This window comes from Hemiscyllium ocellatum, chromosome 48 (assembly GCF_020745735.1).
Source record: "Hemiscyllium ocellatum isolate sHemOce1 chromosome 48, sHemOce1.pat.X.cur, whole genome shotgun sequence".
Lineage (NCBI taxonomy): Eukaryota > Metazoa > Chordata > Chondrichthyes > Orectolobiformes > Hemiscylliidae > Hemiscyllium > Hemiscyllium ocellatum.
In genome coordinates this window covers 6,574,376-6,592,852 of record NC_083448.1, presented here as the reverse complement: position 1 = coordinate 6,592,852, position 18,477 = coordinate 6,574,376, and the positions used below count along the sequence as shown (strand labels likewise).

The 18,477-nt window shown below is 40.9% G+C and overlaps 1 protein-coding gene across 1 annotated transcript in view; it reads left to right on the top strand.

Moving 5' to 3' along the window:
- polb (polymerase (DNA directed), beta) overlaps positions 1 to 18,477 on the top strand; it is a 108,960-nt gene that overhangs the window by 39,242 nt on the left and 51,241 nt on the right. Inside the window, exon 11 of the mRNA XM_060856418.1 lies at positions 7,578 to 7,664. Coding sequence (XP_060712401.1) covers positions 7,578 to 7,664 — 87 coding nt within the window. The remainder of the gene's footprint in view (positions 1 to 7,577; positions 7,665 to 18,477) is intronic.

Below are 18,477 nucleotides of genomic sequence, written 5' to 3'. Positions count from 1 at the left end.
ACTGAAGGTGCCAAAAATGATGGAGGTATTTTGTTACAGGTGGAGACTAGCTGGGTTGAACAGTTAATGTGAGGAGAACCTTTTTCCAATAGAATGAATGTGGTTACAACCCTGTCATCTAAGTTAAGGAAAACGGCAGACTAATATCGATTCGGAGAAAAACTGACAGAATTGAACAAAGGAGGTGGGGGCTGGCAGGAATTTAATCAAGGGAGAAGTCCCATGTACTATGCTCAGAGGGACTGAATGTCCATTGTGAAAAAGAGATGGTTTGAGTCAAAAAACTGGGAAAGGTGGTGGACACTGTTGGAAGAGTTGTGAATATATCTTCGAAGAGATTGGAGATGGGGAGAAACAGTTGTCTGGGACAATAACAGACTGAAAAGTTGTATCTATGCATGCATTCCTGTATGTGCATCTGGGGAAGGAAGCACAATTGAGATGTTTAAAATTGCCGACTAAGAAATTGCACAACTTGTGGGGGCTAAGATCTACAGAGAAGATGCGATCAGTGATGTTCGGGGAAATTATAACAAGGTATTCACTGGTGTGATCATATCCTAGGGAAAATAAGAGGTGTAACTCAATACGATGTAGCCACTGCTCATGATGCGGGCACTCCAGTTCACACAAGCCCATTCCGTCCATAAGAAAGGCTAACCTTCACAAGCTGAAGACATCTGTTCGCTATGGAATATCAGCACCACTCTGTCAGCAGATATAGTGGCAGTTGTCCAGGTTGAACGTCAGAGAATGGAGTGGTACAAGGTTAGTGGGAACTCAATTAATTTGTGTTGGCTTGTAGAGAAGTTGAGATCAATGGTCAATGTTCATGCTGCAGTTTCAAATGACAAGTTCTAGCGAGTCAACAAGCCAAAGTGATTGGTCCACTTGGGAAAATAATTCTGTAGATTGGATAAATGGTCTGTTGTGCAGGGAGAAAACTCCTGACCAAAGAAGTGAGCTATAGTCAGTATACCTTGAGAAATGTTCAGTTAGTATGAATGAGTGACAGCTAACCACTCTATGTTCATCATTGCATGTTAACCAGGAATGTGTTCTTTGCTGGAAACTGAACTAACACAGCTGCGAGCCAGCCAAAAAAAAGACACTTGTCGTTTCCCATAAAGTTCAAATTGACTATTGGTTATGTTGGAATGATTTCAAGGCTGTAATTTTATCTTCTGACATGGGGTGGTTACAAACTGTTCAGATTTTTCTTTGAAGTTTATGATACGTGAATCCTTGAAGATCATCTTTATTTGCTTCTGGGTATTCACTGTACTCAATAGAATTTATGATTCTTTATGTCTTCTTTCTCAAAATGAATTTTGTCTGAAGTATCAATCTGTTATATGTGTTGAGGATCTTTTTTCTGGACAAAGTGCCTCACAGTTGTATAATTATTGTATTTGAATATGCAGTGAGGCATTGGCATTTGTGATCGTGAGATACGAGCAAAGCAAGAGTTAGAGGTAGTGTGATGAACTCTGATTCGAATGAAGTAAATATTAAGATGTTAAAAATAGAAAACCAACAGAACAGAAAAAAAGAAATAAAACTGGATGCACCACCAGGCATTGACCTCGGCATTAGAAAAAACAATGGCAGAAACAATCCTTTCAACCCTGCAAAGTCCTCTTTACTAACAACTTGGTGGGGGGTGTGGGGTCGGGGTCAAAATTGGAAGAGCTGTTCACACTAGTCAAACAAGAGCTCACCTTACTCATGGAATCATGCGTGACACACACTGTCTTAGGCACCACCGTCATCATCGTTGGATACATCCCACTCCCACCAGCAGGGCAGAACCAGCAATCTCATGCCTTCAGGTTCAACACTGGGAAGGAAACATCCTGCTGGTTGCCATGTACTGTTCTCCGCTGATGAATCAATACTTCAAATTGTTGAACAAATGGAGGAAGGGCTCAGGATGGTAAGGGTATAAAATGTATTCTGGGTGGGATTTCAATGTCCTGCAAGAGTGGCTCAGTAGTAGTTCCACAAATAGAGCTGGTTGAGTTCTAAAGGACATAGCTGCTAGACTGGGTCAGTGGCAGGTGGTGAGGGAACTAACTTGACCTCATCCTTACCAATCTCTCAAATGCAGACACATCTGTCTGTGATAGTATTGGTGAGAGTGACTACCACCCAGTTCTTGTGCAAATGAAGTCCTGCCTTGTTATTGAGAATACTGTCCATGTTGTGCGACACTATCACCATGCTAAGTGGAACAGACTTCAAGTAAATCTAGCAGCTGAAGAGTGGACACCCCTGAGGTGCTGTCAGCCATCAATATCAGCAGGATGGTACTTCAGCACAACCTATGATTTCATGCCCCACTTGATTATTACTGTCAAGTCAGGGATCATCCTTGCTTCAATGGAGAATGCAGGAGGGCATGCCAGAAGCAGCACTAGGCATATCCAGAAATAAGATGAAACTACCAAACACGACACTACTTACTTGCCAAGCAGCACAAGCAGCAAGTGACAAAGCAAGGCAACTCCACAACCTGTAGATCAGATCTAAGCTCTGCAGCCCTGTCACATCTAATCATGCAAGGTGATGGACAATTAAACAACTCACTGAAAGAGCAGGGTCCACAAATATCCCATCCACAATTGTGGAAGCACCCAAACACTGCAAAACATATGGCTGAAGCATTTTGCAACCATCTTCAGCCAGAAGTGCCAAGTGGATGATCCATCTTTGCCTCCTCCAGTGGTCCCAGCATCACTGATGCCAGTCTATAGCTAATTTGAATCACTCCATATGACATCAAGAAATGGTTGGAGGGATTGGATAGTGCAAAGGCTATGGGCTGTGGCAATAATACTAAAGACTTGTGCTCCAGATTTTGCTGCTCCCCTAGCAAGGTTCTTCCAATACAGTTACAACACTGGCATTTGTGAAAAAATGCCCAGGTATGTCCTGCCTACAAAAACCAAGGCAAATCCAAACTGGCCAATTTCTATCCAATAGTCTGCTCTTGATCATCAGTAAAGTTTTGGAGGGTGTTATCAACAGTGCTATCAAGCTGCACCTACTCAGCAATAATCTGCTGAGTTATGCCTAGTTTGGGTTCTGTCAGGGCCACACAACTCCTGACCTCATTACAGTCTTGGTTCAAGCATGGATCATACAGACGAATTCCAAAGGGGAGGAGCAAGTGAGCGCCCTTGGCATGAAGTCCGCATTTGACTGACAGTAGCATCAAGCAGCCTGAACAAAACAGAAATTATTGTGTGAGGGGGCAAATTCACCACTGGTTGGAGTCATAATCTGCACGTAGGAAGACGATTGGGGTTGTTGGAAGACAGTCATCTCAGGTCCAGGACATCTCTGCAGATGTTATTCAGGTATGTGTCCTCAGCCCATCCATTTTTAGCTGCTTTAGCAATGTTGAGCACTATTCATGACTCTGCAGATAGTGAACAGACCATGTTCAAATGTAACAAGATTTGGACAACATCTATACTTGGGCAAGTAGCAAGTAACATTCGCATCACACAAATGCCAGGCAATGACCATTTCTGATAATTGACATTCAATTGCCATCAGTGAATACTACGCTATCAACATTCTGGAGGTTATCATTGACCAGAACTTCAATTGGACTCTCCCTACAAATACAAGACTGTGTCAAAGGTTCAGAATACGACAAGAAACTTACCTCCTGACTCCCAAAGCCTATCCATCATCAATAAGGCACAAATCAGAAGCGTAATCGAATACTCCTCAGTTGCTTGGATGAGTGCACCCTCCAACAATGCTCAAGAGGCTTTAATATCATCCAGGACAGAGCAGCCTGCTGAATTGGGATGACACCCACAAACATCTACTTCCTCCATCATCGATGTTCAGTAGCAGATGTGTACTATCGACAAAATGAGTGCAGAAATTCATCATGGATCCTTAGACTGTACGTTCCAAAGCCACAACCACTTCCATCTGCATGGACAAAGGCAGCAGATAATGGTAACACCTGCGAGTTCCCCTCCAAACTACTCATTATCTTGACTTAGAAATACATTGCAATTCCCTCACTGTCGCTGGTTCACATTCCTGCAATTCCGTCCCAAATGGCATTGTGGGTCAACTAACACCTTGTGGACTGCAGCAGTTCAAGAAGCAGCTCGCCACCACTTTCTCGAGGGCAGCCAGGAATAGGCAAAAATGCTGGCTACCTAGCAATGTCCATGTCCCATGAATGGAAAAAAAAGCAATGATCTAGCAAAAAGCACATATTGTTCTTGTAATGGTAAAAGAAAGGTTGAAGGATTGAAGTGATATGAATTTCTTAAATGTGATTTTTCATGCAACTGGTCAGAATGTTCAGTAATTGTTGCAAGACAACTCATAGAAATGGGAGTTGTACTCAAGCCTTGGAGGCACTGAAGTTGACAGATTAATGAACATTCATCCAGCTATCATTGAATGTTCTGATTTGAGATGAATTTTTGTTTCAAAATCCCAAGTAAAGATTGTTAAATTGTTTTCAAAAACTTGTTGAATTTGCACCACAGAGTATCCTGTTGCTGCAATTCAGAAGTCTCTTTTAAAACTCAAAGTAAAGAATTAAAGAAACTTACTAGGATATTCTTTCTAAAGTGTCTTGAGTTGATAATGAAATATTTCTTCTGAGAAGTATATTCAGCCTGTTTTGTTTTACCTTTAGGCTGCATTTTATTTATGTTTCATTTCTTAATTTAGATCAATTTCAAACTACAACATGTGGACTATTTTCTTTAAAGTTACATTCAGAAAGCTTTAATGCCAAAGGAGTGTTATTTCTAATATCGCCACTTGCAACTCCATGTATCTCTTTCAGGTTTACTTCACAAAAATCATTGCTGTCCCTGGCATATCAGTAGTATCCTAAAGGAGGAAGTGCATTTTCTGCCAAAGGAATGAAAACAGTTTATAGAGAAATATTAATAGGTTAGGTTATTGGGCAAAAAGTTGTCAATTGGGGTATAATATCGGAAAATGTAAAGTAGTTCATTTTGAAAGGGGGAACAAAAGAATAGCATATCATTTAAATGGAGATAAACTGCAGAAAGTTGCAACTCAAAAGGGACCTTGGCAGAATTATACATGATGTACAGAAAGTTAGCATGCAGGCACAGCTGGTAATCTGAAAGACTGATGGAATGTTGGCCTTTAGTTTGAGGGGCTTGGAGTATAAATGTAGCGAAATCTTTCTGCAGCTGGATGAGAAACTGCTGAGACCATTTCTGGAGTACTGTGAGCAGTTTTGGTCCCCTTATTTAAGGAAAGACGTTATTTCATTGGAAGTCAGAGAAGGTTCACTGGTAGAGTTCTGAGAGAGGTGGCTGAGCAAATAGCAGAGGCATTGGTTGAGATCTTTTAAGAGTCACTGGAGTACGGAAAGGTCCCAGATGATTGGAAGATAGCTGTTGTAACCCCCTTGTTCAAGAAAGGATCAAGACAAAAGATGGAAAATTATAGGCCAATCAGCTTAACCTCGGTTGTTGGTAAAATTCTAGAATCCATCATTAAGGATGAGGTTTCTAAATTCTTGGAAGAGCAGAGTCTGATTAGAACAAGTCAACATGGATTTAGTAAGGGGAGGTCATGCCTGACAAACCTGTTGGAATTTTTTGAAGAGGTAACAAGTAGGTTAGACCAGGGAAACCCAGTGGATGTGGTCTATCTAGACTTTCAAAAGGCCTTTGATAAGGTGCCACACGGGAGGCTGCTGAGCAAGGTGAGGGCCCATGGTGTTCGAGGTGAGCTGCTGGGATGGATTGAGGATTGGCTGTCTAACAGAAGGCAGAGAGTTGGGATAAAAGGTTCTTTTTCAGAATGGCAGCCGGTGACAAGCGGTGTCCAGCAGGGTTCAGTGTTGGGGCCACAGCTATTCGCATTATATATTAATGATTTGGATGAGGGGACTGGGGGCATTCTAGCGAAGTTTGCCGATGATACGAAGTTAGGTGGACAGGCAGGTAGTACTGAGGAAGTGGGGACGCTACAGAAGGATCTAGACAGGTTGGGAGAGTGGTCCAGGAAATGGCTGATGGAATTTAACGTGAGCAAGTGCGATGTCTTGCACTTTGGCAAAAAGAATAAAAGCATAGACTACTTTCTAAATGGTGAGAAAATTAGTAAAGCCAAAGTACAAAGGGATCTGGGAGTGCTAGTCGAGGATTCTCTAAAGGTAAACATGCAGGTTGAGTCTGTGATTAAGAAAGCGAATGCAATGTTGTCTCTTATCTCAAGAGGGTTGGAATATAAAAGGAGAGATGTGCTACTGAGACTTTATAAAGCTCTGGTTAGGCCCCATTTGGAGTACTGTGTCCAGTTTTGGTCCCCACACCTCAGGAAGGACATACTGGCACTGGAACGTGTCCAGCGGAGATTCACACGGATGATCCCTGGAATGGCAGGTCTAACATATGAGGAACGGCTGAGGATCCTGGGATTGTATTCGTTGGAGTTTAGAAGATTGAGGGGAGACTTAATAGAGACGTACAAGATAATACATGGCTTGGAAAGGGTGGACGCTAGTAAATTGTTTCCGTTAGGCGAGGAGACTAGGACCCGTGGACACAGCCTTAGAATTAGAGGGGGTCAATTCAGAACAGAAATGCGGAGACATTTCTTCAGCCAGAGTGTGGTGGGCCTGTGGAATTCATTGCCACAGAGTGCAGTGGAGGCCGGGAAGCTAAATGTCTTCAAGGCCGAGATTGATAGATTCTTGTTGTCTCGAGGAATTAAGGGCTACGGGGAGAATGCTGGTAAGTGGAGTTGAAATGCCCATCAGCCATGATTGAATGGCGGAGTGGACTCGATGGGCCAAATGGCCTTACTTCCACTCCTATGTCTTATGGTCTTATGGTATGGAGGGATTGTCATATGAGCAAAGGCTGAACATGTTGGGACTTGACTCATTGGAATTTAGACGAATAAAAGATGATCTCATCAATACATGTTGGATTCCTAAGGGGCTTGACAGGGTAAATGTTGAGAGGATGTTTCCCCTCCTAGGAGAGTTTTAGCATAAAGATTGAAATAAGAAGGAATTTCTTCTCTCAGAAGGTTGAGAGTCTTTGGAACTCCTTGCCACAGAGCTGTGTGGACAGAGTCCTTGAGTATTTTTAAGACCAAGATAAATTCTTGATCAGTAAGAGAATCAAATGTTACAGCAAAAACACAGTGAAGGTGGATGTGAGAAATGACAGATCAGCCATGATCCTGTTGAAAAGCAGAGCAAGCTTGAGGGGCCTACTCCTGTTCCTATTTCTTATGAACTTCTAGCATAAATGTTTATTTTATAAAGACACAGCAAATGAATTTTCCAAAATTGGTTTGTGTCTGAAGACTGCTTTTTGAGTTGTGTAACATTTGGGTGAAGTATGGTAACAGGAGTAATTTGAACCAATGAGAATATTATGCAAGAAGAGCATTGCCATGGTTATAAAGCACCAACCAATTCATGTGCAAGTTTTCTTAGATGATAAGTAAACCTCCTGACTGCACTAAGAAATAAATTTTATAGAAGCTAAATACACTGCAGCTCTGACTTTTTTGTTGGATTTTATCTTCAGCCAAAGCTCCTCAATCCAGTTGTGGAATGCCTGGAAGCGATAAATTTTGTCACAAACACACTTTCCAAAGGAGATGCCAAATTCATGGTAGGTATCAATTTCCTATTCTGTACCTTGAAAATTATGGGACAAGTTAGATTGTATATCCTTAACAACTTTTTCCCAGATTTTTCTTGCTTTAATATTTTAGCAGTAGGTAACCTAATTGAAATAAATGGTTAGTATACAGCTAAAATAATCAAGGGATGGATTTTGAGTGAATACTTTAAACATTGATTAGACAAGTACTCTACAACATTAATTGGGAGCCATGACTTATTTGTCACAAAATGTGTTGTATTTCACGACATTGTTGGGATAAGGAAGGAAGACTGTACGAATTTCTAGAAACCAAGAGCAAAATTATTCCAGTAAGATGTCTTGGAGGATTATGTGCGCTTTTATTTTGTATTCAGTTTGCCTAGAATAATTTACATAGTTATAAAAGGACAGATTTTGAAAGAAAAATGCCTTGTTCTACTGACTTACTTTTTTTACTTCACAGCTTATTTACTTAATTGTCATTTCATTCTTGTTTCTTTTTAAGCAACAAAACAGATAATAGAGTATTTAGCATTTTCAGTGTTTTAGTTGTTAAGATCTTGCATCCAAGTGGGCTGTGGGGGGAATATGGTGACCGTCGATAACTGGAGTGTATTTGGCTCTTGATACTAACAATTCCCCTAGCATAGAGATACTGCCAAACTTCAGATTCAAGGGTGATGAGACAAATTACAAAATTCAGATGAAATTTCTGTCTTTCTGATCTGCATGACTATGTTTTGCTGAATAAATGTGTGAGTTAACCATACCTAAATTTGATAACTTCCTCCTGATTGGATACTAAGGGATGGAGGCTTTAGGGTTTTTATATCTATCTTGTATCTTTAAGTGGAGCAGAAATTATTTTCAATGTTTGATATCCAGTGCTTGATGGATAGACCTTTTGGAAGGGCTGAAGTTTCATTTCAGTCCCTGCACAATCCACTCCCCCCACTCCATCTCCCCCACCCGCAACAAGCAATCCATTCCTCTTGCTCGTGACTGACTGAGTGTGAAGTAGACATCCAGCATTCTAAAGCAGGGGGAGTTGTGTTTAGCCAACTTAGTGCAGCTTTTAGAAGAGATAACAGAAAGGGTCAATGAGGTAATGCTTTTGATTTGAAATACATGGATATCCTGAAGGCATATGATATCGCGCCAGGTAACAGACTTGAGGAAAATGACAGGTCATGGTCTAAGACGGACATGATCACCATATATACAAAATTGGTTGAGTATTAGGAAATAGAATTATAGTGAATGGATTTTTTTCAGGCTGGGGGATGATTCGTAGTAGAGTTCCCCATGGGTCAGTGTTGGGACCCTTGTTTTTCCTGGTATGTATTAATGATCCAGATTTGGTGTGTAGTGAACAGTTTCAATGTTTGCACATGACACTCAACTTGGAAGAGTTGAAAACTGTGAGGAGGACAGTGTGGAACTCCAAAAAGACAGTGACAGGTTGAAGGGAGTGGGCGGATAGGTAGCAGATGAGATTCAATGCAGAGAAATGTCATGTGATGTGCCTTGGTCGGAAGAACATTGAATTCTAAAGGAGTGCAGGAGTACAGAGACCTGGGTGAAAACCTACACAGATCATTGAAGACAGTTGGACAGGTAGGACAAGTGGAAGAGCTTTATTAATCGGGGCATAGAGCAAAGAGATCTCACTGTCTAAAGATTTGGTCAAATTGGTGTGAAAGCTTTTGCCCAATTTGTTCATATGCTTGCAGGAACATTAACATTAAACCCCAATCTTCAAGAACAACAAAAAAGCAGCACAACAGTCTGACGAGTTGACAAAAAAGCTCCTTAACCAAGATAAATCTACTTTCATGGTGTCCTGATGTTGCAGATTGTGAGGCTAGATTTTTAATGGTTCAGTGGCTGGCTATCTATGCAGGTTATCTCAAAACAAAAGTACTGTGGACACGAGAGATCTGAAGCATAAGTAAAAAGTGCTGGAGAAACCTAGCAGGTCTGACAGCATTTATGGAAAGTGAAGAAGAGTCATATTGGACTTGAAACTTGAATGCAGATGATCTTGTTTTGATTGTTCTCAATGGTGAAGCATTCCTGTCGTTGTACTAACACTTGGGTTATAAGCTTTCATCTCCATTTGCCAAAGTGTTTTTTTATGACTGGACTCATCATGTAAGTAACTATTTTACACAAGGCAATGTCACTGATTATTATACATCTGTTTCAGAGCACATTGGCCTGATGTGTGTGTGTTCAGGAATTGCTGCAGTCTGAGACTTGTGGTTCTCCGAAGACCATAACAAATGGGCAGAATTTGAATGCACATTAATCAATCTGCAGCTCTGCCAAAGATTGCAAGAGGGCATACATCAGTTTTCATTTTGATCTTTGAAATCAAAGTTGGCAACATTCAGCTCAAATTTCTTCTTTCGCTATCACTTGGTACTTCCATTGTGTCATTTTAATCAATCCTATTCTTGCATCTGATCTGAGAGAAGTTTTGAACTTTAAACACACATTTTATTTTAAACCTCTTTTTGAAGTGTTCTGACAATGTGATGAAGTATCAGTAAGAATGCCCAAACAGGACTGTTTTACACCAGATGTTTGTTCATTGATCTTGGTTTCAGATCATTATCGCGTCAACTGCTGGATTTTTTTAAGCAGCTACTATAGTGGCTGTTGAGAAATCGAATTGATTGTCTGCACTTTTCCTGCATGGGTGTGAAGTATATTTTTTAACAACATCAATTTTAAATTGGGTGTTGAAATACAATCACAATTACGGTATCTTGTAAACATCAATCATATTAACCAATGTCATTCAGTCCCTGTTTTACTGGGCAAAATGCCACGTTTGATTGGCAACTCACCTTCATTACAAAACCATAGGTATCTCTGTAGTGGAGCTGTTTCAATTCTGTTTTTATGCTGACATCTTCTGTTGTGGCTGTATCTCATCTTACCAGTTAAACCACAGTCTTCATTCTTTGGAAATGCTGCCTTTTAGAAATTAGAACAGCAAATGGCAGCAATTAATTTTTTTTTCAACGAATACGAGATTGTGGCTGTCATGTAGGTTTTGAATCCTTGAGCTCTGGAACAATGGAAAGTATGCTGATATGATAAGGAGTAATCAAGTAGTGAACGAATATATGAGAGAAAACATGGCATATTGCATGACAACATTGAGGCCTTTTTAGAACTGTTTTTTATAAATGTTTTTAAATGGGCAAAATAGATTTCAAACTAAAACGAGAGTTGTGCATTTTTATGAAATATTGAAGGATCGTTTCTGTATAAAATACAGCCAATTTATTATCCTTTTAATCCCTAAACAGCACTGTTCTCTGATATAGCTTCAATGTTTGGTTGGCAGGTAGATTCTAATTGATAGAGGCATTGCTGAGGAGAATGAATCAGTTAATGATGATTGACAATTAAATGCCAAATTTTGTTTAAATTAGAAACAAGGCAGATTGATTCTGATTGGTGAAAGCAATGTTCTGAGGAAAAAAAACAGAGAATGATTGTCACCTACTTTAATGTGTTGTAACAGGCCGGATATGTGCACTTTTTTTTTGTGTCAACAGTAGGGCCCTGTGTATTAATATAGTAGCTTCCCAGTATGTGCAAGTACAGGTATACAATTCTTTATCCGAAATCCTCGGTACCAGCTGGTTTTCAGAATTCAGAATTTTTTGGATTTCAGAATAAGTGACAGTTTAATGGTGAAATTTTTAAAAATCTGAAGAACAGCAGATGCACCTGAGAGTACTAAGAGCCCTGAAACAGAACTGACGCCTGCCGATGCTGGGCCAGGCCCCCACATCACATCTGAGTGACGTGGGTCGAGTGGGTGCAGAGTTGGGTTAACTATTTGCACACCAAACAGTCTTGTTCAGGAGAAAAAGACTTCACAAAAACAACTTTGGATTTTGGAGTTTTTCAGATTTTGGGATTTCAGATAAAGGATTGTGCACCTGTACTCCATACTGCAATCCCAATTCATGATCCTAAATCAATTGTCAGCATAATACTTCGAATGCTGAGGAGAATGCAGGTAAATGTAAGGCTATCCAGTTTATTAGGAAGAACAAAGGTGCAGTTTATTTCTTCAATGGGAGTGATTAGAAAGTTTTGTCTCCAAAGGGACTACAGGCCTAGATGTTCAAAAATTGCTGAAAGCTAACATACAGATGCAGCAAGCAAATCAGATGGTGATTGAAATGCTGACCTTTGTCATATGATTTGGATTTGAATATAGAAGCAAAGAAATATGACTTCAATTTTGTATAACACTTGTGAGACTGCAGCTGGGATATTATGTTCTGTTCTGATGGCTTGCCTGAAGGAGGCTATACTTGCCACAGAGGTAATGCAACAGGGGTTTCCTAAACTTTTTTCTGAGATGGTAAGACTATTTTATGAATCATAGAATCCCTACAGTATAGAAACAGGCCATTTGGCCCAACAAGTCCACACCAACCCTCCGAACAGTATCTCACCCAGACCATGAAGAGAGATTGAGGAGACAGGACCTTTGGGGTTGAGAAGCAAGAGAGCTGATCTCATGAAAACTTGGAATTTTTCAGAAGGGATAAACAGAGTTGTCATAGAAAGGATGTTACACTATTACTGAGATTTAGAATCAGAGGATAGTCACTGAATAAAAGGCAAATCATTCGGCAATAAGATGAGGCTAAACGTTTTCACTCAAAATGGTCAACCTTTAGAATTTTGTACTCCAGAGAGCTGTGGAAATTCAGTAATTAAAGCTAATGACATAAAGGGGTATGGGGAAATTATACAAATATGACATTGAGGTAGATAATCTTCCATGAGGTAAAATTGTGGTGCCAACTTGAAAAGTTTGATGGTTTATTCTAGTCCTGTGTTCCTTGTTTTTTGTTAGGATGTCGACGCCGCTGCTTGGGCGAACACTGATTGTCTGTCCCTGGTTGCTCTTGAGAAGGTGGTAGTGAGCCATATTCCTGAACGACTGCATTTGTGTGTACAGCCACAATGCCAATAGGAAGGGTTCCAGGTCTTTGACTCAGCACCATTCAAGGATTGGCAATTTATTTCCAAATAAGGATGATGAGTGATTTGGAAAGGGAACTTGCAATTGGTGATATTCCCATGCATCTGCTTCTTTTGTCTTTTTAGATATTCATGGTCATGTGTTTGGAAGGTGCTGTCTAAAGAGGTGAATGTCTGTCTGTAGTGCATCTTGGAGATGGTGTGCATTGGTGCTCCTGAAAGTTGGTAGTGGAGAATGTTCAGAAATGGAGGTTGAACCCCTCTGCTAATTAAAACTAATACTCCAGAAAAGCCCACCTCGCCTCATAATCTCCTAAAAGTGTGAGTGAGTGAAAGTCTCCGATTTCCACTGCTTTAAAGAAAAAAATAACAATTTATTTTCCTAACTCTAACAGTGAAAACTACACAGACACTATTAACAAAACCAAGTGCCCCTTCTCTTAACTAATCACTATCTGACCCCAACTTAATTAAAATGCTACTCTAATAACACAAACTTTGAACATTGAGAGATTAAATTAATTTAATGTCCATACAGTCTGTTATGTAGTCTTCCTTCTGGTATTTCAAATCTGCTGTCTTCTCCTTGGTGAGCGGCACGGTGATACAGTGGCTAGCACTGCTGCCTTACAGCGCTAGAGACCCGGGTTCAATTCCCACCGTGGGCAACTGTCTGCGTGGAGTTTGCACATTATCTCTGTGTCAGCGTGGGTTTCCTCCGGGTGCTCTGGTTTCCTCTCACAGTCCAAAAACGTGCAGGTTAGGTGAATTGGCCATGCAAAATTGCCTGTAGTGTTAGGTGAAGGGATAAGTGTAGGGGAATGGGCCTAGGTGGGTTGCTCTTCGGAGGGTCGGTGTGGACATGTTGGGCCGAAGGGCCTGTTTCCACACTGTAAGTAATCTAATCTAATCCTTGGGCTGTCTTCTGTGGTTTTTTCTACTGTGAATATCCTTGCATAAAATTCCATGGTGCCTTCTGAGGGCTTTCTTTGAGAGTATTGTGACCCTTTTCAGATGGCATGTGCTCTTATGTTCCACAGGCAAGTAGCTCTTACATGCCCTTCCTTTTTCTCCCCCAAGACTCATACACTGCCATTGGTCTGATGTTGTCAGTACACTTAAATTCAAATTCAATTGGGATTTGGTAGCCTGAGCATAATTTCAATTAATTGGTTCAACTCAAATCTAGTTGCCTTAACATCAAAACACAACCCCAAGCCAGTTGTGACATACTATCAATTCTCAGCACTCTCTGCATCAGTCAGCTAATCACAGACACATGTGCTATCACGACCTCTCAGTTCAGAAAAGCCCCCTCTCTCTTAAAGTGAACATACACTCTTTCGACTTGCTAACAAGAGTGTGAATGTTTGTAGATATGGTGCAAATCAAGTGTACAAAGTTAAAAATCACACAACACCAGGTTATAGTCCAGCAGGTTTAATTGGAAGCACACTAACTTTCGGAGCGTCGCTCCTTCATCAGGTGATAGTGGAGGACTCAAGCCTAAAACACAAAATTTATAGCAAAAATTTACAGTGTGATGTAACTGAAATTATTCATGGAAAAATACCTTGATTGTCTGTTGATCTTTCATCTGTTTGAATACCATGATAGTTTCATTTCTTTCATGTGTAAATCACAAAACCATTTTTTTAAAAAGTTCCATTCTCAGGTTAGCTGTAACAATGGGTGATAACTAGACGGTAAGTTGAAGGTGTTAATCCCCTGTGTTCTCTGTCTATACCATGATGTTTATATTGATTCTAATCTAAAAAGTGAGGTAACAGAGTTTTACATGAATTCATGCAGTTTTTGAGCAAAGTACAATGTAACTCTGAAAGTGACACAAACACGGCAGAGGATATTATTCACTATATTTTGGCACAAAGCCTTTGTGTACGCAACTCTGTGACAGAAGTACAGTTTACGACTCGCTGTCACTATTCATTGTCTATTGGACCAGATGTGGGGGAATATTGCCATCTCATGCTCTTCTTTTTAATCACTCATGTGACCAGCATTTTCAATAAATAATTAAATATTGCATAAAATTCATAAAATAGATTAAGTATCATGAATAAAATCCTCTTTCAGCATCAGGAGGAAGTGTTAATTTATGACATGAATGTCAAATAACCCAGGACGTTGTCTCGTTTTCAGCATCTTTCTCCCCAAGTTATAAATGGTAATGGCTGCTTTTGAAGAGGCAGAAGTTATTTTGACCAATATGTGACTTTGTAGGGAGGCAGCTTTTGTCAACAGGTTAAGGGAGTATTTCCATTCCTGATTTCATGTATCCTGATGGATGTATTCATGTATTTCATTTATTGCTAATGGAAGCTGTTCATGTACTCTTTAATTTTCTAATTTATACATTTAATGGCATCCTTTTATATTCTAATGGGGAACTAAGATTCAAACATATTTCATAATTGTTAAGAAACTTTATCACAATTTTACTTTTAAATAACAGAGAAAAATCTTCATGTCAGCACAGCGGGTGGGTGGTTAACACTGCAGCCTCACCGCGCCAGTGACCCGGGTTCGATGCCCACCGAGGGCGACTGTCTGGGTGGAGTTTGCATTTTCTCCCCATGTCTGCGTGGGTTTCTTCAGGGTGCTCCAGTTTCCTCCCACAATTCAAAGATGTGCAGATTTGGTGAATTGGCCAAGCTAAATTGTCTGTAGTGTTTGGTGCATTAGTCATGGGTAAATATAGGGTAGCAGACTGGGATTGGGTGGGTTACTCTTCGGAGGGTCATTGTGGACTTGTTGGGCCGAAGGGCCTGTTTCCACACTGTAGGAATTAATCTAATAATTTTTCATAAAATATACTGTGTTTTCGGAGAATTAATTTCACAGTTGTAGATTTTAGATTGTCCATGAGTGACAGTTGAGTTCCAATTACTTCAGAGCACTGTTACATATCTTGGCTGGGTATTCTGCTTTGTTGTCATTCTACCTCCTTATGTCAGATCGGTTAGCTCATTTGATTGGACTGTGGGTTTGCGATGCAGAGTGATGCCAACAGCATGGGTTGAATTCCCGCACTGGCTGAGATTATAATCGAGGGCTCCCCATCTCGATCTCTCCCCTCGCCTGAAGTGTGGTTACCCTCAAACCACCATGTGTCATCTCCCTGATAAGAGAGCAACATCTGGTCCAAAAGGACTATGGTAACTTTACCTTGTATAATCCTTTAAATTACATAGTATTCAGAGTACACAAACATTTGTGAACTTAATTCTGTGTTCCAAAGATCGTATTGTCAATTCAAATTTGATACAAGTTTACCATAACCGCTCTCCTTTTCAATTCTATTCCCACAGAAATTGATCCGAGTGCTTTTTTCAGCTTGTGTTATGAGCGTAATAATGTGTATCATTTATTTAAGTACCTAACAACACATAAACACTACCTTCTTATTTTCCCAACCACCTTAGACTTAATTATTTTGCAATTCATTTGCCAAATACGTACCCATTCTTCACGTTTGTTAATGTTTTTCCTTCGGGTAATGATACAATAATTTTCCTGATATCTGGTGTGGATTTCTTCTGCCTTTTTTGCATATAGGCCTCACGTAAGCTTTTCACCAATGTAGCTCTCTACTCCTTTTAGAGTCAGAGAGTTGTACAGCATGCAAACAGACCCTTCGATCCAACCTGTGCATGCCAACCAGATATCCCAACCTAATCTAGTCCCACCTGCCAGCACTTGGCCCATATTCCTCCAAACCCTTTCCTATTCATATATCCATCGAAATGCCTTTTAAATGTTGCAATTGTACCAGCCTCCACCACATCCTCTGGCAGCTCATTCTATACCCGTAACATCCTCTGTGTGAAAAAGTTGTCCCTTAGATCTCTTTCATATCTTTCCCCTCTCACCCTAAACCTTTGTCCTCTCGTTCTGGACTCCCCGATCCCAGGGAAAAGACTTTGCCTATTTACCCTATCCATGCCCCTCATAATTTTGTAAACCTCCTTAAGGTCACCCTTCAACCTCCAACTCTCCAGGGAAAACAACCCCAGCCTGTTCAGCCTCTCCCGATAGCTCAAATCTTCCAACTCTGGCAACATCTTTGTAAATCTTTTCTGAACTCTTTCAAGTTTCACAACATCTTTCTGATAGGAAGGAGACCAGAATTGCTTGCAATATTCCAACAGTGGCCTAACCCATGTCCTGTACAGCCGCAACATGACCTCCCAACTCCTGTATTCAATACTCTGACCAATAAAGGAAAACATACCAAGCGCGCCTTCTTCACTATCCTATCTACCTGCAAGGAACTCTGAACCTGCGCTCCAAGGTCTCTTTGTTCAGCAACACTCCCGAGGACCTTACCATTAAGTGGATATAAGTCCTGCTTAGATTTGCTTTCCCAAAATGCAGCACTTCACATTTATCTGAATTAAACTCCATCTGCCACATCTCAGCCCATTGGCCCATCTGATCAAGATCCTGTTGTAATCTGAGGTAACCCTTTTCGCTGTCCACTACACCTCCAATTTTGGTGTCATCTACAAACTTACGAACTGTACCTGTTATGCTCGCCTCCAAATCATTTATGTAAATGACAAAAGGTAGAGGAACCAGCACCAATTTTTGTGGCACTCCACTGGTCACAGGCCTCCAGTCTGAAAAACAACCCTCCACCATCACCCTCTGTCTTCTACGTTTGAGCCAGTTCTGTACCCAAATGGCTAGTTCTCCGTGTTCCATAAAATCTAACCTTGCTAATCAGTTTCCCATGGGGAACCTTGTCGAACGCCTATTGAAGTCCATATAGATCACATCCACTGCTCAGTCTTCATCAATCCTCTTTGTTACTTCTTCAAAAAACCCAAACATGTTTGTGAGAAATGATTTCCCACGCACAAGGCCATGCTGACGATCCCTAATCGGTCCTTGCCTTTCCAAATACATGTACATCCTGTCCCTCAGGATTCCCTCCAATAATTTGCCCACCACCAAGGTCAGGCTCACTGTTCTATAGTTCCCTGGCTTGTCCTTACCACCCTTCTTAAACAGTGGCACCACGTTTGCCAACCTCCAGTCTTCCAGCACCTCACCTTGACTATCGATGATACAAATATCTCAGCAAGAGGGCAGCAATCACTTCTCTAGCTTCCCACAGAGTTCTCGGGTACACCTGATCAGGTCCTGGGGATTTAGAACATAGAACATAGAAAAATACAGCGCAGTACAGGCTCTTCGGCCCTCGATGTTGCGTCGACCGAAGCCTACCTAACCTACACTAGCCCAATAACCTCCATATGCTTATCCAATGCCCGCTTAAATGACCATAAAGAGGGAGAGTCCACCACTGATACTGGCAGTGCATTCCATGAACTCACAACCCGCTGAGTAAATAATCTACCCCTAACATCTGTCCTATACCAACCTCCCCTTAATTTAAAGCTGTGTCCCCTAGTAACAGCTGACTCCATATGCGGAAAAAGGTTCTCACTGTCAACCCTATCTAAACCCCTAATCATCTTGTACACCTCTATCAAATCTCCCCTAAACCTTCTTTTCTCCAATGAGAACAGCCCCAAGTGCCTCAGCCTTTCCTCATACGATCTTCCTACCATGCCAGGCAACATCCTGGTAAACCTCCTCTGCACCCATTCCAGTGCCTCCACATCCTTCCTATAGTACGGCGACCAAAACTGCACACAATACTCCAGATGAGGCCGCACCAGAGTCTTATACAACTGCAACATGACCTTAGGACTCCGGAACTCAATTCCTCTACCAATAAAGCCCAGTACACCATATGCCTTCG